The sequence below is a fragment of the Pteropus medius genome, unplaced genomic scaffold (genome assembly GCF_902729225.1).
Source record: "Pteropus medius unplaced genomic scaffold, Ma_sr-lr_union100, whole genome shotgun sequence".
Taxonomy (NCBI): domain Eukaryota; kingdom Metazoa; phylum Chordata; class Mammalia; order Chiroptera; family Pteropodidae; genus Pteropus; species Pteropus medius.
The window spans coordinates 5,350,082-5,372,128 of NW_024356333.1; the positions used below are offsets into that span (position 1 = coordinate 5,350,082).

A 22,047-nucleotide genomic window follows, 5' to 3' on the forward strand; every position below is an offset into this window, starting at 1 on the left:
ACATTTCACTTTATATTTTAGCCAGTCTTCTGCAATCCCTATTCCCTAGAGTACCAAAATATTCAACACATTTATTAATTTGTCAGTTACTCCTGAGTTCCTACTCTGTTTAAGTCCCAAGATATTCAATTATCTTTAAGAGTCCATTTCATTTTTCTCTGTATAAAACTTTATATTCCTTCAAGAAAATGAAAATCTAAGTTACAATGAAATGCGAGGAAACAGAGAGACAGAAAATTAGAAAATGAGAAAGAACCTTAAAGATTGTCAACTTTTCATTTCATAGATGAGGAAACTGAAGGCCAGAAACTTTTCTAAGGTCATCTAGTAAATTAGTGGGGAGACTGGGATGGGAATGCAGACATCTGGACTCTGAACCAGCACACTGCTGACTAAATCATACTGTGCTCAAGGATCCACCTCTTTTTTGGCCTAAAGCGATTTCAAAAATTAAAAGCAAACAAAGGAAACAAAGAGAGCAACATGGGTTAAGAAAAGACAGACCGAAATGAACCAGTGCTTGTCAGTGCTGGTCAAGAAAGCAAGGAGTATGACGTGTCCCCGTTGACGGGAAAACAGTCATGTTTTCACCCAGGGGGACGGTATTCCAACTCTCATTTTGTTTCTGTCTCAACAACCCATATTTAGCACTCACAGCAAATAGTAAACAATAGTCTCACAGGTCGGTGGTTGGCAATCTATGGTCCACATGCCAAAGATGCTTCAGGTGCCAATTTCGGGCGGCAAGTGAACCAGCTACCACACACAGATTCCTATTCCTATCATTTCCAGTGTTTACTGTCCATAATTGTCTCCACTCTCTTGCCAGAATTTTCAAGGGAAATACCCTAATACCAGCTGATACCAGCACCATCCCAGCCTTCCAGAACCACAGGCTCAGCAATTTGGCACACTCCTTTGAGAAGTCAATGACCATTGCTCCTTACGGCAGAAACAAAGAAATCTTCTCAGAATTTTTTTATATTAAGTGCTATTTCCTCCCCAATTTGTTTCCTTTCTTCTCTGAGATCACAGAGCAATAACATTTTCCTGATTATTAATATCCACCACATAAGAATATACTAAAAGCAAGAATTGATAAATCTAATAGACAATAAGATATCTAACTTAAAAGAATGAAGATTAGCACATCCACGGGCCCATAAACTATGGGTAGAATTTGGACACGATGACTGTTCATTTGTACACTCAAAGTTTAATGAGGGTATACTATGAAGAGTCCTGATACCGGCCATTCAGGTTATGAATATCAGTAGATCTTCTACAGTAGAGAGGTTCAGAGTTAATTAAAGCTAGACTGCCAGGTCTTGAATTATGGTTCTATCAGTGAATAATTTTTGTGACTTTGGGTAAATTCACTTCTCTAAATTACATTTTCCTCATTGTTACATAAGAATAGTATTAGTACCCAATCCACAGATTTGATGTAAAAATTATATTGAAGTATTTTATATAGGGTCTACCACATAGTAAGTGCTCAATAATTATCAGCTACAATTAAAGTTCTACTATACTATAACACACGGTTCGAGGGATTTAAAGAAGGTTAGAAATCGGAAGATAGCTCAAGTCTAAAAATTTGGAAACGAGGCTAACAGGTTAAAGCGTCCTTTATTTACTTATCAAGTGTTTTGTGAGTGCTATGTATTAGGAACGTTAAGGTGTTGAAGGTGAATTGATAAACCAACTCTTGTCCTTTTCTTGTGGAGATACAATACATAGAGAAATGTACTATGAATCCTAGGTTTAAGAGCATAAAATGTTGGATGTCAAAAACAAAATCTGAATTATTTTGCCCCATGTTTTCCTACTGGATGGGCTAGGAACAGGTTCAAAGGGAGGGAGGTTCCCCCTGGGACCTGAGCCAACTGACACAGAAAAGGGTCACTGAGTCTGGGCTGCAGCTCCGACTCCTGCTCTGTCCAAGGCTGAGTGGCCTCCTGTGCTGCTAAAGGAGACATGTGGAAGCCACGAACTTGAAGGTGTTGGTGACTTATCGGCCCCAATGTTCTTCCTGATTAAAGGCAGCCTTGATATCAGATACCCCTGTGGTATTCTCTCATCATGAGCTGGAGCATCCGCATCACTCTGGTGGTGCCTTCCTGGGCACGTGGCTCCCTCCCAGCCCTGATCCATGTGAGCCTCATCCTTAGAGTGACACGATTCTCTTCTGTAATGGAAGATTACCTAGCGCCATTGACATTTGTGATGGTAAGAAAGAATGTCAAAGCAAAAGAAGAGACAGGTTAACGATGAAAAAGGGATCATCCTGGTGTTGCACTTGTTAAAATTCTCAAGAGAATTTATTTCTGGAGTGTAGAAATAGTAATGGAAGAACTCCAATGAAAACAATTAGAGTAGTCTTAGAAAAGAGATGTAATTCCAATTTCACAGTAGAAATATCAACTGTGTTGCTTTTAGCACTGAAATCAACCTTTGCACTCTAGACCACTTTACATGATAAGAGGAGGAGCAAAAAGATAAAAAGCAACTTTTATAACAATGTGATTGCTAAGAAGGAATCAATGGATGTGCTACATATGGGCTCTAATGACTATTTTACAATGGGTGATGAATACAAACCAACAACTGGCCACTTGGCAATTAATCTAACAATTGGTTCATGGTTACTGATTTACCAAAAAATAGTTTTGCTTTCTTGTACAGATATTTTGACAAAGAGCTAATGTGCTAATCAGCAAAGTTCTTGCCAGTCTTTCATTGTAAATATTCCGTTCAGGCTTATTCATGGTTCTTTTTTGAGTTTGGATAGTGTGATAAACTGAGAAGTGGGTACGTGGAACACAATTTCCAACGCTGGATCTACAAAGTAAGGGCCAGACCCTGGGCAGAGATAACCCCATTGAAATACAACCCAAAGAAAGCTTCTCTGAGCAGGAGCTGAAATGCTCAAGGTCATCCCCACTGGATCCCTCTCTAGAAGCAACAAATGACTTTTTTTAAAAAAATAAGCATTATCAATAAATCACTATGTCAGATTCATTCAGAATCAAATGAATCTAACTACTTATACTATGAACTCCTGACACATGACCAGAGTTATCTTTTTCAGGATTATATACATATTTACTGTGCCAGGGCAACCTTTTAAATTTATTTGGAAAACCTACAAAACATGAAAATCTTCAGTTGTGAAAATGTGCTTGAATACACATCTTATAAAAAGCTTAATCTCATCATTCAGTCCTCCATTATTTTCATTTTAACTTCCAAAATGATCGCATATGGGAAAAAGAAATCTGACTTACAAAGTGTGAATCTTTCAAAAGCTGAAGGAGCAGAGGAGAGAGACATGTCTAACAGGCGCCCTGAAGCTCCTTAAGAACCAAGGCCACATGAGAGGAGAGCCCAACTTCTTTTATAGAACTGGGTTGTAATGCATTCCTCACGCACCCACTTTTGTAATCCTGATACTTAGCAAATGTTTATTGACTGAACAAATGAATGACTATACATAAATGAGTGAATGCCTAAATACTGACTTTTTGGACCATCTTTGGACCGGATGTGGAATTTCTGGCTTGCTTAAATCTTGCCTACCATAATCATGCCCAATTAAGGACACTCTTTCCAAGGCAAAAAAGAACAGACCGAATTTTGATAAGAAAATAACTGTAAAACTGCCAAAATATTTAAGCATTGATTTTAAAAGACACTTCTATTTTCTTTTTCTCCATATTTTGTTTCTTTCTACATGATAGTAAAAGCATCTTAACTAAACTCAAATTGATTAAATTTGTCAAAGAACTGTCAAAAATGAGAGACTAAAAACAAAAAAATTAATTATATTATTCCAGGTCTCAATGTAACGTTTTATGCTATAAATAGTATATATTGCATGTGTGTACAAGTCAGCAATTTAAAAACTGGCAAATTGTTTGATGACTAATAAATGATTTGATATCTCCATGGTTTCAAGGTAAATATTCAAGATTGAAATAATTTATTTACACATGAATACACCTGTCAGTACTAGACAGAGTCTATGTTTCAGAAAGTAAAGTTTAAGATCCAGTGAGCTGACAAACTGCTCCCTAGTGTTGCAGGCATGAGCCACGCAGCAGTCCTGAACAGAAAGCTACTGTTGGTTCTCAGTGCACTGGCAGCTGTGGCCAGTCTTCTAGGGATGAGAAGTATTTGTTACAACATGCTCAGCAGAAACCCCCTCTCTTTAGTTTAAAATAGTTTTAAATCTCTCTTGAGATTTCTAACTTGAACCACATATTTAGAAGGATGTTGTTTAATCTGCAAACGTTTGGGGATTTTCCAGCTATCTCTCTGATATTGATTTCTACTTTAATTCCATTATGGCCTAAGAATGGATTAGATTTTATGATTGCTATTATTTTAAATTGTTCAGGTGTGTTTTATGACCCAGAATATGGTTTGTTTTGATGAATGAATGTTCCATGTGAGCTTGAGAAGCATATGTATTTTGCCATTGTTGGGCGAAGTGGTCTACAGATATCCATCATATCCAGTTGATGGATGGTGTTATGAAGTTCAGCCATGTCCATACTGATTTTCTTCCTGCTGGATCTGTCCATTTCTGACAGAGGGATGTTAAAGTCTCCATTTATAATAGTGAATTTATCTATTTCTCCTTTTAGTTCTATCAGTTTTTGCCTCATATGTATTTTTTTCTCTGTTTTTAGGCATAAAGACATTAAGAATTGTTATGCCTTCTTGGAGAACTGAATCATCATTGTATAATATCCCTATTTATTCCTGGTAACTTTCCCTACTCTGAATTATTTCTATTGATGGCTGTGTTTCTCCCTTACTATATTATTTTCTCTATCCTAATCTCTTTCTTTCTCTGGTCCCCTTTATGATATTATCTCTCAATTTCGAATTTTTTTTATTACTCTTCTACAATTCCACTTTCTCAAAATCTCTCTTTCTTACCTTGCCAATATGTATCTCACATTTCTACAGACTTGTCGACAGTTCCAATATTTGAATGATTTCTATGAGGATTTTGATTACACAGAAGTCTAAATTCAGGTTAACTATTGTATAAATAATCTTGGAAAATACTATCTAATAATTCATAATGGCAATACTGCTGCTAACCCACTTCTCTTGGACATTAAAATATTCTCTCTTGATTCTATAATAGCCAGTAATTACTATCTCGTTGTAGTTCAGAATTAATTTAATAAAAACTTATTTTTAAAAATACCCTTAGATTGCAAAAATATTTTTGATCTAGTCAGTCACACAGAGATGATATATTTGACCATGAATTGTGCCTGGAACATGGTAGGTGTTCAGTAAATATCTGTTGACTAACTAGATATGAATTGGATTAAATCTGAGAAAAATAAACATTAACGAGCTGCACATATTTTTCCTTGCGACAAATACTTGAAGGAAGGAAGGAAGGAAGGAAGGAAGGAAGGGAAGGAAGGAAGGAAGGAAGGAGGGAGGGAGGAGGGAGGAGGGAGGAGGGAGGAGGGAGGGAGGGAGGGAGGAAGGAAGTGAAGGAAGGAAGGAAAAGAAAGAAAATTTAAAGTCACTGTAAAGTAGAAATTAAAGAGCATGGGACTGGAGGCAGACACGCATTTACTACATGTATGACTGAGTATATTGCCTAATTCCTCAAAGCCCCAATTTCCTACTTGTTAAAAGAAGAAAAGTGATAGTATCTATTTCATGAAATTGTTGTGAAAATTATTTGAGATAATACAGGTTACACATTGGGCATATTCCTACAACACAGAGAAAACTCAATAACTGGGATCAATTATTGTCAATAATTAACAGCTTCTTGGATAGCCTAGGACTGTATGGGTCGGACAGGCATGGCCTCTTCGTGCTTCATGATAATCATGGAAATCATTCCCCTTAATGGCCACAGGATTCACCATCTAGGATGACCAGCCTCCCATAAATGATCTCGGATCTTTCAGGCTCTATGAAGAATAGATCGGGAGGCTGGAGGGGACTCTCCTTCACTTTGCATGTCCTTCCTTCAGGTAAGTTAGCCTCGCGCTTTATGCCATAACACTGATGTTGATATACTACGCTGTTGTGGGAAGTGCAGAGGGCTCAGCAGCCAGGCTGCAGACATTTGCTACTTCCTGGTGCATGTATCAGATAGAGTGATGACAGGACCTTCTTCATGGAATTTATGGTGACTGAGACGATCCATGCAAATTGCTGTCAATACGCAGCACATAGCACTGGGCACGTCAGTGATCAAGATGTTAGCTATTAGTATAAATGCTCATTTTAATTTTATATTCAATAAGCTCTGTTCCCCATTCACAATTATTAAGAGTTGGGCTGAGTAATTATTAATCCCCAAATGAAGAGCACACACTTATTCTTCTCCACAAGGCCCCTGTTTACTCTTACTGTGAAATCGAGACAGGTTCTGCCAGCAAGTGGCCAACCTAACCTCAGGACAGGTTAGAGAGTGCAGTTTGTAGGCAACACCCTGACAAGCCACCTAAAAGGTGTGGGTGCGCCCCAGACCACTGCATTTCCAAAGTGGAGTGAATCACTAAATCTCAATATGCCTCCAAGGCAGAAGAGCCAGCAGCACTGTACTAGCCACTTAGAGTACCTGGCGAAATGTCCTATTTCAGGACAAGACATTCTAATGAGGGGAACAGTACACGTCTGGATAACCAGGAGAGCCTGCTGGGGAAAGACCCTGGAGAACCACGTGTGCAGACTGTGCGCACGTCTGCGTGATTACAGCTCCGCGCTCCAAATTTTCTGGAGAATCCATAAACGACACAAGCTGTGTCATTGGTACCCATTCTTGGCCTCCTCGAGGAAGGCCGCCCTGCTTTGCCTGTTTCCTAGCTACTAGCTGAGCGGTTTACACCGGCAGTTGCAAATGTGCACCGCTCCCATGACAGCGCAGGCTTTTGCCTTCTCCCCTCTCTCCTGTCCTACACAGCTGCCTTAACTTTGTTTCTTAATGCAGCTCGCTCGTTACCTTCCCAATATGAGTCAATAACCTTCATGAGAAATTTCTCTACATCCTGCAACACAAGTAACTAAAGATCCCTGCATTATTTATTTATTCATTAAATTATGGTGGCACTGGTTAACGAAATCCAGTAAGTTTCAAGTGTATAATTCACTGTAAGGCATATATATATTGCACTGTGTGTTCAACGCACATAGTTAGATTTCTTTATGTCACCACTTATTTGACCCCCATTACTCCTTCGACCTCCTCTACCCCCCACCCTCTGGTAACCACTAGTTTATTGTCCATGTCCATGAGTCTCTGTTTGTCCTGTTCCTTTGTTGCTTTTAGGTCTATATCCCACACATAAGTGATATCCTGTAGTTCTCAACATTTTCTGTCAGGCTTTTCTCACTTAGCAGGATTATCTCACGCAAGACAAATAATTAAAGATCCCTGAGTTATTCTTTAACAAAAAAGTTGAATTTTTGGAGAATGGACTAGCGTGCCCTTAAGGTTGAAAGATCATTTCCTTTCCTTGCGGCTTTTTAAAAAATTTAAACCCTTCGAAATATTATCACATATGTTTTTGCAAGTTTATATATGTAGGTTGATGAGGTAGATCAACTATAATCAACTGTTGGTACTTACTTATGGATTAAAATAAATTTAATACCACAGACATTCAAAATTCAATGAGCAATAAAATAATAATATCTGATAAAATTGTATCTGAAATAAAATGAATATATGAAAGCTATCTAAAACTTTCCTACAAAGGAAGAGGGAAGTCCTGCTCTTGTGTCATTAGGCACATGTAAGAAGAAAGTAGTGAACTTTCTGGATTTAGACAGTAATTATTTACTTAGGCAACTTAAACCTCTTCCAATCAGGAATGACTTTCCTTGCACAGTGCTCTCCTCAGGGCACCCTTGACCTCTGCGTTCCTCAGGCTATAGATCAGCGGGTTCAGCATAGAGTTGAAAAAAATATAAAACAGGAGAAGGATCTTCTGCTGCTCCTCAGGATGGTGGGACTTGGGGGCCATGTACGTGATGATGCCACTGCCAAAGAAGAGCCCGACCACGCAGAGGTGGGAGGAGCAGGTGGAGAAGGCCTTTCTGCGGCCGTCCCCAGACTGGATCCGCAGGATGGCAATGAGGATGCGCGTGTAGGATACCAGCACCAAGCTGAGGGGCCCCACTACTATAAACATACTAGCAAGAAATATGACAACTTGGTTGAGCCATGTGTCAGCACAGGCCAGCTTGAGGACAGACAGGAGTTCACAGAAGAAGTGGTTGATTTCATGAGGCCCACAGAAGGGCAGCCTCAGAACAAGAACCATTTGAACAAGAGCCAGGAGGGAGCCACATGCCCAGGATATCACCACCAGAATGATGCAGACGCTCCAGCTCATGATGACAGAATATCGGAGGGGGTGGCAGATGGCCACATACCGATCATAGGACATCATTAGCAGGAGAAGACATTCTGTTAGAGCAAAAGTCATAAAGAGATATGTTTGTGTCATGCATCCAGCAAAGGAGATGGGCTTGGCCGGATTCAGGAGGTTTACCAGCATCTGCGGCACCGTGTTGCAGGCGTAGGCTATGTCGACGGTGGCCAGGTGTGAGAGGAAGAAGTACATGGGGGTGTGCAGTCTGGAGTCCAGTGAGATGAGCCCCAGGATGACTCCATTTCCCAGAAGGGTGAAGGCGTAGAATAGAGAGAAAAGTCCAAAAAGTAGTATGTGGATCCTCGGACCAAGACAAAACCCCAGGAGGATGAATTCTGTAACCACTGTCTGATTTTCCTCCATTTCACTATTAAAGAAAGAATCTGATAGCTATGCCACAACTATTTTATGTATTGTTTCATAAATTTTTGGCATGTGGAAAATTTCTGAAAAACATCTTTAAGAACTCATTGAATTAGAAAGAAAAGAAGGAAGGAAGGAAGGAAGGAAGGAAGGAAGGAAATAAGAAGAAAGGAAGGAAGGAAATAAAGCGTAAGAGAGGAGGAGGAGGGAGGGAGGGAGGGAGGAGAAGGGAAGGAAAGGGAGGGGAGGGGAGGAGGGGAAGGGAAGGGAAGGAAGAGTTGTTATAGAAGGAAGGAAGAAAAGAAGAAAGAAAGCAGAAGGAAGGAAGAAAGAAGAAGGAAGGAAGGAAGGAAGGAAGGAAGTCAGGAGAAAAAAAGAGATGACTGAAAAATAATAATAAAAGAAAAATAGAAAAACAGACTTACTTATTTAAGCAAATTTAAATTGTGTGTCCATTGAGCTAAATTCTCCATATGACATTCAGTTTTACAGAAGGAGGCTATGTCACCAATGATTACCTACCTACAGTCACTGACACTGCGATGGAATTTAGAAATGTTATACAAATTACAAAGAAAAGTATCATGCAATATGGACTCTCTCACACCTATGTATGTGAAAATGTATAAAAGAATTTCTGGATAGTAGAGGCAATCAGTAACAAAACAGTTTAAAATGGAAGGATCCATGAAAAGAAAAGAATTTTACGTACTTCAGCAGAAGTCATGACTGAGTTACATAGTATCTCAATTCCATATTCATGGGTTGAGAGAATTAATATTTGAAAATAAACAAAAACTCAAACTTATCTATACAGTCAACATAGTCCCCACCAAGGTTCCAATGGCACTTTCTACAGAAGTAGAAGAAAATCCTAAACTTTGAAGGAACCACAAAAGACCATGAAGAGCCAAAGCAATCCTGAGAAAGAAAAAGAGAGCGAGACGCATCACATTTCCTGGTTTCAAGCTATATTAAAAGCCACAGTAATCAAAACAGTATGTCACTGAATAAAAACAGACACAGAGACCAATGGAACAGAATCCCAGAACAAAACTTACACATATACAGTCCACTGGTATTAAACAAGGGAGCCAAGAAAGTCAACGGAGAATAAAGGCTGCTGTGAAAATTGAATATTCTCATGTAAAAGAATGAATCTATAACTCTTTTTTCAATCACAAAATCTAACTTGAAAAAGAGTAAAGACTTAAATAGAAGACCCCAAACCATAAAAATCCTTGGAAAAAATATAAGAAAAAAGATCCCTGAAGTGGGTCTTGGCAATGATTTTTTGGATATGACACCTAAAGCACAAGCAACAGAATCAAAAATAAGTAAGCAGAAGCATATCAAATTAAAAAGCTTCTGCTGAGCAAAAGAAATCATCAACAAAATGAAAAGATAATCTATGGAATGTGGAAAAGTATTTACAATTCATGTATTTTAGAAAGGGTTAAAATCCAAAATAATGAAAAACCATACAACCCAATAGAATAAAAATTTTAATAATCAAAAAAAAATGGGCAAAGAACTTAGATAGACATTTGATGAGAAGACATACATATAGCCAACAGGTGCCTGAGAAGGTGCTCTACGGCACTAACCATCAGGGAAACACAAACCAAAACCACAGGGAGATGTGGCCTCGTATTTGTTAGAAAGTATATCTTCAAAACGACAAGAGATAAACATATGCTGATGAGGATATGAGAAAAGGGAACCCATCTGCACTGTTGGTAGGAATTTAAATTGGTGCAGCCACTGTGGAAACAGTATGGGAGTTCCTCACAGAAATACAGAACGACCATATTATCCAACGATTTCATTTCTGGGAATATATCGGAAGTAAAAAATCATATGCATAATGAATCTGCACTTCCATATTCATTGCAGCATTATTCATGATAGTTAAGTCATGAAAACAGCCTAAGTGTCCATCAGCGCATGCATGGATGAAGAAGTAGTGTTATATACATACACACACACACACATAAACACACGCACACACAAACACATATATAATGGAACAGTCAGCCATAAAAATAAGGAAATCCTGTCATTTATGACAATAGGAGCAGACCTCGAGGGCATTAGGGCATTAGGGCATTTTATTAAGTAAAGTAACTCAAAGAAAGACAAATACTCTATGATCTCACTTACATGTGTAATTAAAAAAAATACAACCAAATTCATCGAAAAAGACAATATTTGTGGTTACCAGAGGAGGGGAGGTGGTGGAGAGGAATCTAAGGAAGGTGCTAAAAAGGTACAGACTTCCAATCATGAGGGAAATAAGCACAAGAGATGTAAGGCACAACACAACGATGACAGTCACCACCGCTGTGTGATATACCTGAAAGTGGTTAGTGAGGAAATCCTCACAGATTTAATCACAAGGAAAAAAGACATTTCTTTTATCTTGACAGATGATGGGTGTTAACTGGACTTACTGTGATCATCCCACAATGTTTGTAAGTCGAATCATTACGCCGTACACCTTGAACTTCTACAGTGCTGTATGTCAATTATATCTCAATAAAACTGAACAAACCTGAAAAAGAGAACAAGAAAGGTCATAGCCTAGAATGAAAATGAGGAGGAAATAGACTCATCTTGCTGTAATTCCATCCTTAGTAAGTGTAACACGCATTATCCCTGAAAACCAAAATACAAGAATTTGCTATTGAAACCAAAAAGCAGTGGTTGTTCTCGAAAATGAGAATCAGCACATATATTAAAAGGAGACAATAGAAACAAATTATTGACAAAGTGATAACAGTTTGTATCTTCACAAATGACAGCATCAACTAGTGGTAAGACACTCAGTCTGTGAATTTTACAATAGCCTTGAGAAACAAGATAATATTGGGAAATATGTGACTCGAGACATTTGGGAGCCTCCCAAAGTCCACTCAAGGTGCTTTGATACAATCTCAGGGTGGCCGGAGGTGTGACAATGACCCAAATGTAGTCAGTTGAGTGGGCCACCTGTGTAGAGAAAGACTGCAGGAAAAAGGAAGGAGATGATCAATACAAAGCATAGACAAAGGCCAGAGAGGCAGCAACGGTCTGTGCATCTGTAAAGAGCTTCAGGGAAAGTGAAGCCTCACCAGCTGGGATGAGGATTCTAGTCACCTGGCGATGCGATGTCCACATCCATGGATGGCTCAGGGGACTAGTAATCAATAACCCTGATCAGCCCCTCTTCCTCTGATTTCATGTTCCCCACTCAACCATTAGGTAATGAATTATCTTCTAGACTACATATTTCTACAAAGAAAGATGTGTTCATCAGCAAGTTCTTTGGATATTATGCAGCTGCATTTAAAAATTTAAATAAATGAACATTTAGCTATTCTGGCTTATGCATTGTCTTATTGTGTTTTGGATGGCATGATGCAGTCCTGAGTCAAATTTCCAAACTAGGTCTAAAAAGAGGACGAGACACTAAATCAAGGTAAATACATTGAAGACAGACTCAGGGAAAAAAAAAACAGATCTCCTAACAGCAGTAGATGAGATGTCTGTTTTCTTATGAGTTGTTTATAAGTGGTCAAAAAACATCAATATAGATGTAATTTAAATGACAGATTTAAGTCTACAGCCACGCTACCCTGAATAAGCCCAACCACATCTGATCACGCAAGCTAAGCAGGGACGAGCCTGCTTAGGACTTGGATGGGAGACCACTTAGGAAGACCAGGTGCTGTAGGCATAAAACATTTTTAAAAATAAAGGATTGTATGCTGACAAGGACCTTGCAATCTGTGAGGTCAAACAAGGGTTGCCTCGCATAAAAAATAATACATACATACATACATACATACATACATACATACATAAGAGGCTTAAAAGTCCTAACGCATGACCAGAACCACTGTGTAGTGCTGAGCCCTGTGAGGTTTTTACCGTGAAGATGCAGTTCTGGAGAAAGTAAAGAATAAATACAAAGGTGAACATTAAACATAAAAATCCTAGAAGAAAATTTTGAGTGTTACTGACTCTCATGCTTCTCCGAACTCACGGCACCAGCACCGAACAACTCAGTATCTTTTCTACACTCTTTCCATCTCAGCATAAATACTTATCCTCCAAGATACAGAAGATCTAACACATTCAATGAGTACATTCTAGCGGCCTGACACTGTCAATGCTACGCTTCTGGAGAGATATGTAAAAAACACTATTTACTACCCATTTGGCTTCATTTCCATCGCAACAAATATGTTCTCATATATTTAAGATGAATTGTAACTGTATCTACAGTAAGTAAATGCATAATTTACACAATAACGAACACGGTAATTCTCCTGAAATATAGTATCCTTTCATAACTCACAATACACTAATTTCTTTTGGGCAGGAAAATTATTCCACAGTTTCCATCTAAATCCGTAATACAGAAATTTCTTCCTTCTTCTTTTTGTGTCATCTTTTCCAAGTAAATCTCTGATACATGAATACTTCCTCACCAATGAATATTGACCAAATCCTAAATACCTTTATATAATTTGTCTAGGAAATCTGTATTGAATTATTCACATAGATTACAAATGATGAGCATATATGTTTAACAGTACGGAAAGTATTTCCCTCAACACTTAAATAAAGGCAGCCAGTAACAGAGTGACCGTCAATCAAAGCCCAGACGCCACAGCACATGAAAGAGGAATTCACAATAAATTCGATAAGGCCACCTGCTTAGCGCCCACCTGGGAAACAAGGACCTCCGAAGGGGAGGTTTCTATGGGAGATGCAGAGCCCTCACTTCTGTGCCTGACGGAAAATGGGGCAGAATCCTCCAAAAAGCAGGTCTGGTTCTCTGATGGGCTCAGCCTAGTTGGCAGCTCCTGAGGCCTCACTGGAGGGCGGGCTGGGGATGTGATACATGCCCCCTCCTCCGGGAAGGGGACACAGCCTGGGCAACGCTTCTTTTTCTATGGCAAATGTTTCCAGCCCAGAGCTGCACGGCCTCCTGAGTAGGCAAAAACATGGGAAGCTAATAATGGAGTAATACTCACAGAGATGGAATACCTCAGCCTTAGCAGCAGGCCCTGAGCACTCAGCATCATTGGAAGTTCGTGAAGCCCAGCACTGCCCAGGGCCCCAAATCTCCAGGATGGCTCAGTGAGCCCATGACGAAGCAGAACCAGTGTGACAATGAGTAAGCTCCTGGCATTAACCTCCGTAGTTCAGCTCCTCCGCTCAGTGTCCTGGGCCCCTGTTTTGGCAGCAGAGCTGGGATGAAAGGACTCAGAGAAAGTAGCTGATCGCGCATCACCACTCAAGTGTGAGTTGCTGCAGAGAGCTGTTATGGAGGCTGTGGGTGGATTGGGGACTCCAAAGGGAGGCCCAGGTTTCCCACGGGGGCTTATTAGAACCTGCCTGAGGGAGGGTTGTCCAGGGCACACAGGCAATGTTGGTAACCTCTCATGTCTACTGAGAAATGGGGAGATTCTGAGTCCAGCTCTTTGGAAAAAAGACATCAGGATCTTCCTCAAGGCATCTTCCAACGGAAGCTCCTGGTGTCTCTGGGCCTGGGAGAAGATTTGCTACCTAAGATCCTGCAGGGGGAAGCAGTGAGGGGCAAGGGAGGAGGGGAGAGGGCAGAGGTTGACAGGGTAGAAGGGGTCAAATATGTGGTGACAAAAAGAACTCTAACGATGGGAGGTGAACACACAAAGTAAATATATATACGCCTTACTGTTAACGTGTATAGCTGAAACATAGGATTTCGTTAACCAATGTGACCATAAAAAATCAATAAAAAATAAATATAAGAAAAAAACACCCCACAATATTCCTTTGTACTCTACTGTATTTTCATACTGGACATAAGAGAGTCAAAAGGGTATTTTCAAAATCTCCTATCAACCGATCATGTAATTTACAGTAATTAGTTCACTGCGGTGTGATTCCTGACTATGGGGCTATGATTTCAACTTGGGGCAATCTGCGCACCGTTAATTAAGTTTTGAGAACATGTCCACTTGTACTCCTACTCTACTTTTCCACTGTGAGAAGAAACAGGGAAAGGAATATCCTCCATTATAAAGAAATCGGCATCTGGGTTAATCATGATTATCTTGTGAGTTTTGTGATGGTGATTCATTCCCATCTTTCCAGTTTAACTGATAGAAAAGTACGTTCCGAATCTAGTGAGCTGATGATCTGGACTTAAGTCCCTAAGGTTTTTCTCAAGAAAATTTGGTTTTCTGCCATTTTTGACTTTCCTTTTTCCCTTTTTGAGCTCTTAGAGCTCAAAAACTCCTGATGAAGAAGCCCTAAAGCAGATAAACATTGATGCTCTAATTATGATTTCACAGTCCGATCACCAGGATTCCCATCGAAATGGTTAACCATGGAAGGTTATCATGCTTATTTCTGACTCCATTTAAGAATGAATTTTATTAAGGACTAAATATCAGCCCCTATTAAAAATAACACTCATTCCTTTATTGAAATGACAATATTTGTTCAATAATATAAAACACGATGCAATTAAGCAGTTTCTCTTAATCCCTCAAATTCCTAACTGTTCGCCAGTGTTTAACTCACTAAAGCTTGACAGAACTTATTTTTTTACTCTAGGGTTTAACTTGCAATCAAAACATTCCTATAATTGTGCTTAGAAGTCTTTACTTATCTCCAAGTTTTATTGCTTTTCAAGTAGCTGAGACCTGACTATATCTCAAAATAACATTAAAATATACAATATTTGTAAATGATATTAATTTACTTCATACTCCTTAAAAAACAGTGTGGTTTTAATCCAGCATGAGAAAAAATAAAGAATAAAATTCTTAAAATTTTGTCTATGTATTTAACCACAAAAAATTGTGTTCATTTTTTCCCTTTCATTAGGAAAAAATGTGTACAACTGCATAAACACCTCACTTAACCTTTTTCTTTGAGATTATAGTAATGCACATGGCACTCTACATAGAGTATCAAGAAATTCCTGTTAGAAAGTCTATCATCTGAGATTTGTTTGTGGCGAGGATAACCAATGAATACTAAACCATGTACGTTCCCTGTTTTCTTTCCTTCTTACTCGCCAAAGGATCAATGAGATTCTTGGGCTTTCTATGGTTTATGTATTTCCTTTTTATCTATCACATTTTCATGTCTTTGTGCCTGTGAATATTCCTTTATAGAACTCCCATACTTCTATTTTCTAAACACAATTGAGGAGCCTTTTTAATACTCACACGTGTTAGTAGTAGGTTTTGCCAATCCATCCAGATTTCTGTAAGATACTTGGATTTTCTTGGGAAATGCCAAACAGGAAAAAAAAAAAAAAAAGATTGATTTCATGGAGGGGATAAATAGGAAAATGTATAGAGAATATTTGTTTTATCTCAGATTTAGAAGATTGTGAAGTTGAACAAAGTCATTCTGTGGCATCTAGAAATGCTGGTCCAAGATGATGCAGAGGGCTAGATTCTCTATCTCCAGTCGATCTAGCGCTGAAGAGAAGAAACAATGACCAGGCCTTATTTTCCATATCCCAAGAAAGTACAGACTTTCATAGGCTGATCTAGGGTTTTCTGTTTATGCTCACGTCATTTATAGAGGCTCACAAAGCAGGAAAAAATAAATTATTTTGCTCAGGAAGTATTCTCAATGAGTCGATCAAGACCAAGAACTCTTGTTCCAGCAAACTGTTAATAAGTGTTGCGGAAAAAAAAATTTATTAAATAGGTTTGCAAAACATTGACTACATATTGAAATAGAATTCTTTTTTGCCATAGGAATTTTTACAGTTTCACTATGCTAATAGGAATTGTGAGCCATAACGTGAGGCAGCTAATATGCACTACAACTCAAACTCATGTTTAAAGCCTTCTTGAAGGGCTAGTGGAAACTATTTTGGGAAATATGGGGTTGGATCATAGCTTGATGAAGATATCATAATGGGGCAGTTTTCAAAATCCTGGTCCATTTGTCCAGCTGCGTCACAATTTCCTACTGATGATATTTTAAGACAGATTTCTGGAATGTAGCTCACATCTACTGAATCAGTAATCTAACGGTGAGACAGGAGATATTTCCAGTTTCAATAAGTGTCTTAGATAATTCTCATGCTGCATTGGGTTGGGAACCTCTAGAGATACCTTCCTAGGTTACTGTCACTCTTGATACTATAAAGCTCTATTATCAGAATTCGCTTTGAGCAATCTTCACTTCTGAGTTCCTGAGACTACATATCAGCGGACTGACCATGGGATTGAGTAACTGTGAGACAGGAGGAGATATTTCTTTCGCTTCATGGGGTTCCCATATCTTGGCCCAACATACAAGATAATGGCTGTACCATAAAAGAGTCCAACCACAGAGGTGGGATGAGCAGGTGGGGAAGGCTTTTCTTTGACCTTCCCCTGACTGGACCCTGAGGATGGCCCAGAAGAAGGACATATATGAGATTACGATTGATGAGAAAGGTCCCGATACCATGGAAATGGCTCCCGCCAGCACTATAATCTCATCGACATGGGTATCTGCACAGGCGAGATCTTGAAAAGCCATGATTTCACAAAAGAAGGTTTTTAATAAAGTTTTATAGCTTCATGATTGCTCTAGATGTTATATATACATTATGACATTCGATTGATGTCACTTTTGAAGCCAGTTTGAGTGAAGTATGGAAACCTTACTTCCTTTTGTGTCACTTTACTCTCTCCAATTATAATTGTATTCAATATTTCCTCTACATAAATTTAGCATAGCACCAGACAATGCTTAAATTTTTGTCAGAACCATCAAACAGATTTAGAAAACCAAGAGGGAAAGGAAACCCTATGGAATTTACTCATAATTTTCCTTACCATGTTCTTTCTTTCTTCCTGATATTCCAAGTTTCCTTCTTTTCTGTTTCTTTTCTGTTTAGAGAATTCATTTTTAAAAGGCAGTTTCGTCGTGTATAAAATTCTGTGTCGACAGTTTTTACTTTCACTGCTTTAAGATGGTATTTCATTGTATTTAGGCTTCCATGATGTTCGGTAAGATGTCAGCTATAATCCTATTGCTTTTCCTTCTAAAGTAATTCATTCTTTTTCCTGGCCAATTGTAAGGCTTTTTATTTATCTTTCATTTTTAATAGTTTGACTAACATATTTCCAGTGATGTTTTCTTTATATTTATTCTGCCAAATTTTTCTGAGCTTTGTGAATCTGTATGTTGATACAGCTCATCAGATTTTTTAAATTCTTGCCATGGTTTCCTCAAATAATTCATCTATCTTATTTTTTCTCTTTTTTCCATCTGGGACTGTAAGAAAATTCAGGTTTGTCAGACCTTTTGAGCACTCCCTGCAACTCTATTTTGCTCTCTTGAGTGCTTTCCATTCTTTTTTCTCCCTCTACGTTTGTTTTGGTAATATATATTGAGCTGTATTTGACTTCATGAACCCTGGCTTCAGATGTATCCTGTCTTCTGTAAAACATATCTAATGAGTTATTTTAGTCAGTTTTTTTAAGGAGAAGATTTAGAATGCTCATTTGATTTCTGTTAATGATTCTTATTTTCTGATGAAATACTCCACACTTTCATTCTTTATTTGCCTTTTATTTTCTTTATATCTATTATAGATATTTTGATGTCTTTGTCTTTTTAACTCCAATAGCTGAATGATCTGTCAATTTGTTTCTAATAACTCATTTCCTTTTATTACTTTTTTCTGGTTTTCGTGTGTTTAGGAATTTAATTTCTTATTGAAATTATGGAAAATTTACTATAGTAATTCTCCAGAGTTTTGAAAATATTTTTTGGAGAGCAGTAAAATTATTTGAAGTTCACCTTTTTCCTCTCGAGGCCAGGTTTCAAGCTGTGTCATGGTAAGTACATTTCATTTTCTCTCTTACTGCTAGGACATAGCTCCTACTCCTAGGTGACGGTACTTCTCCAAGACAAAGAATTTCTAGAGTCTCAACTGAGTTTCTAAGTTTTTTACCACTATCTCCTCATTCTGGTTGGATCTGAACTCCAACACCTCCTCAGGAATTTGTTAGTTCCAGATCATCTCTTGTGCTTTCAGTCTCCCAGCAGCTGCTTTCTCTGAGGTCTGTTCTTCCTTGGCCCATTTTCACATTGATGGGGAAGTCACTAAGGACATAAATGGCACTTTCAGGTACATTGCTACGATTCTCTCTTTATGTTCTTTCTCCTGTGGCACACTGACTGATCCGCTTTGTAACTGATCGAGGAGGCTTGAACTCTGATCCACCAAGACTAGACCCAGGCTTGGGTTCCTATTACTGTACAAAGGCCAGGAAAATGCCTTTCTGAGAAATCCCAGGTAAATGACATATTCACTGTGTGGGTATCCTCTACATTTCAATCACAGTCAAAAGTTGTTTTTCATGTGTTTTTGAGATTGTATAATTATTTATGGTGGGATGGTAAATCTGATACCAGCTACTTTGGTATAGTTAAGACATATATTAGTTTTAAGGCAAAGCTACAAAATCATCTTTCTCCATACTTAAAATTTAAATTAAAAAATACGGTTAAAAGATTACTGAAAAAATGGGTTTTAATAGTTTTATTTCATGAGAAAAGAAGCTCATTTAGAAATGTAAAGTATGTCTTAGGAGTAGTGGTCATGTTGAGTGACGATGTGTGGAAGTCTCACTCCATGCATGGTCATTAGTTTGGTTTTCCTTTATATATGGAGAAGCCAAGTCTCTAGTGTGTTACTATATTCCATTATACAGTTGACCCTTAAACAACACAGGTTTGAACTACATGGCTCCACTTATATATGAATTTGTTTCTATAAATACCTGCACTGTTTTCAATCTGTGACTGGGAGTCTGCAGATGTGGAAGGCTAATGTATGCATTGCCCTAGGCCATTTTATATAGAGGACTTGCGCATTGTGGATTTTGGTACGTACAAGGATACCAAAGAACAACTATGATACCAAGGAACAACTAAGTTTGGAGGGAGTTAAAAGTTATATACGGATTTTTAACTGCGCGGGGATTGGTATCCCTAATCTCCACATTGATCAAAGGTTGACTGTATATGTTTTATTATTTTGTTATTTTCTTTTTTTAATGGCTAAGAGGTATGACAAGGTGAAATATTACTGTCTGAAAACCCTCTGCTGCTCTGGAAAATAAAGAGGCAGGAGCTTCAAAGAAAACATTGTCAAGAGGTATAAAAAGAATATGAAAGTGAGGCAATTAGAAAATAAGTCTGCCTTTAATTCTGCATGTTATAAAACACAAATGGGAGAAGAGAGAAGAGAATGTTAGTGGGAAGTGAAAATAAGACAGAAACAAAGGAGAAATGGAAACATTTCTATAAGGGATTATGAGACAGTAGTATCTTATTTTTGTTCGATGCTAAATATTTTTTAACTGGGTGTTCATTTCTCTGAAATTTATGACTTGTTACTAGGTGATGTGAATGCTTATGATTGAACTGATTATTAATTAAGGTGGTGTGTTAATATTTTTCCCATAATAAAACAATGAAAGAGATGATTTCTTAATTAAGATATTAATCTATTTCTTGAAGAAATGGCCTCTATAAGTTTTTATAGCATTAAACATAGAATCCATAATCCAGATGCCTCATCTCTTAAAAAACACACTCAACACCAGAGACTCCTTGCACATCAAAACTTTCCTTACTCTCAGGTACAGTCTTATTCACATACTCTTATCAAACTTTACCGTTAACCAGGTAATTTTTCTGGCTTTTAAGTCATCTTCAAAGCACATCTCAAACAAAAAAAGGCTCTGCTTAGCCAAAAGTTCTGTCTCCCCTCACACAGACCTCGTCTGCAGAGCTCCACACTGCACCCTTCACCTAGGTGTTCCTCAGACTGTATATGAGGGGGTTCAGCATCGAATTAAAGAGACTGTAAAACAGAGACAGCATTTTCTCTTGTTCCTTTCATTCACTGGAGTCTGGAACCATATAAACCACCATGGCAGTACCAAAGAAAAGCCCAACCACACAGAGGTGTGAGAGCAGGTGGAAAAGGCTTTTCTTTGACCTCTCCTAACTGGATCTTCACAATGGTTCAAAGGATGCTAGTATAGGAGACCAGCACCAAGCAAAGGGGCACGACTAAGAAAAACACACAAGCAGCAAAAATGACAGCTTCATTGATCCAAGTGTCATCACGGGCCAGCTTGAGGACAGACAGAATTTCACAGAAGAGTTGGTCTACTGCCCTGGACCCACAGAAGGGCAGTCTTAGAAGGAGAATCATATGTACCAGAGCCAGCATAAATCCACATGACTAGGAAGTGGCAGCCAGGACCGTGCACACTCTCCAACTCATGATGACAACGTAATGCAGGTGGTGGCAGATTGCTACAAACCTATCATAGGACATCGCCACCAAAATCAGACACTCTGTAGCAGCAAGACCCAAATACAAAAAAGCCTGCATAATGCATGGGACAAAGGAGATGGTTCTATTCTGATTCACTAAGTATGCCAGCATCTTGGGGACATTGTTAGAAGCATAGGACACGTCAATGATGGCCAGGTGTGAGAGGAAGAAGTACATGGGCGTGTGCAGTCTGCGGTCCAGACAGATGAGCCCCAAGATCGTGCCGTTTGCCAACAGACTGAAGGCATAGAACAGGGAGAAGATCCAGAAGAGGAGCATTTCTGTCTCTGCACTGAGCTGGAATCCCACCAGGACGAACTCTGTGACCCATGACTGGTTCCCCCCCATTCCTCCGTGACAGTTTTTCAAGGGCTGAGGTGCGATAAAAGGTCAGAGCTGGAGAATCAACAAAAGTTGGAGTTATTTAATTTAAAAAAATGTAGAGGAGACAAATGCTAGTCTCTATCATGATTCACTTATCTTCAGTCTTAACCCATCAAATATTTCGACACCACATTTATAAAGGAAGGACAATCTATTTAGCATAGCATAAAAATTGTGTTGTGGGGTAATGGAGCTATACAAGTAAATTATTTCATTCTGGAGCCTCTACTTCAGGCTCTTCTGACTCCTTTTAGAGAATCTAATAAAGCTCGTTAATTTAACAGTATTTACATTAACTGTTAGTTTACTTGTAGGTTAAACATCTTACAATTCTAGAATTTATTTTAGTTATTTACTTAATACCTTTACTTATTTTTCTTTCCAAATGAAAAATTTGCTGACACGTGACAATTTCTGGTCACAGGTCAAAGTTGCAAAAGGCTGATTCATTGTGGAAATAAGAAGATTCATGTCTTATCTGAGGATATGACATTCAATTTTGTACTTTTT

At 38.5% G+C, this 22,047-nt stretch overlaps 2 protein-coding genes and 1 pseudogene across 3 annotated transcripts in view; all 3 read right to left on the minus strand.

The window, feature by feature from the left end:
* The window catches only part of ARHGEF5 (Rho guanine nucleotide exchange factor 5), a 47,191-nt gene extending 35,845 nt beyond the window's left edge, over positions 1 to 11,346 (minus strand). Inside the window, 1 exon segment of the mRNA XM_039861180.1 lies at positions 11,249 to 11,346. Within this exon segment, the coding sequence (XP_039717114.1) occupies positions 11,249 to 11,257 (9 nt within the window). The 5' untranslated portion in view covers positions 11,258 to 11,346.
* The window catches only part of LOC120601473 (olfactory receptor 2A1/2A42-like), a 48,097-nt gene continuing 33,912 nt past the window's right edge, over positions 7,863 to 22,047 (minus strand). The window contains exons 2-3 of one of the 2 annotated variants that reach the window (XM_039861184.1): positions 11,249 to 11,349; positions 7,863 to 8,799 (exon numbers count right to left, since the gene is read on the minus strand). In XM_039861184.1, the coding sequence (XP_039717118.1) occupies positions 7,863 to 8,795 (933 nt within the window). In that variant the 5' untranslated portion in view covers positions 8,796 to 8,799; positions 11,249 to 11,349. The remainder of the gene's footprint in view (positions 8,800 to 11,248; positions 11,350 to 22,047) is intronic. The other variant, XM_039861185.1, reaches the window with a different exon arrangement.
* LOC120601476 (olfactory receptor 13-like) lies at positions 16,875 to 21,501 on the minus strand (annotated as a pseudogene).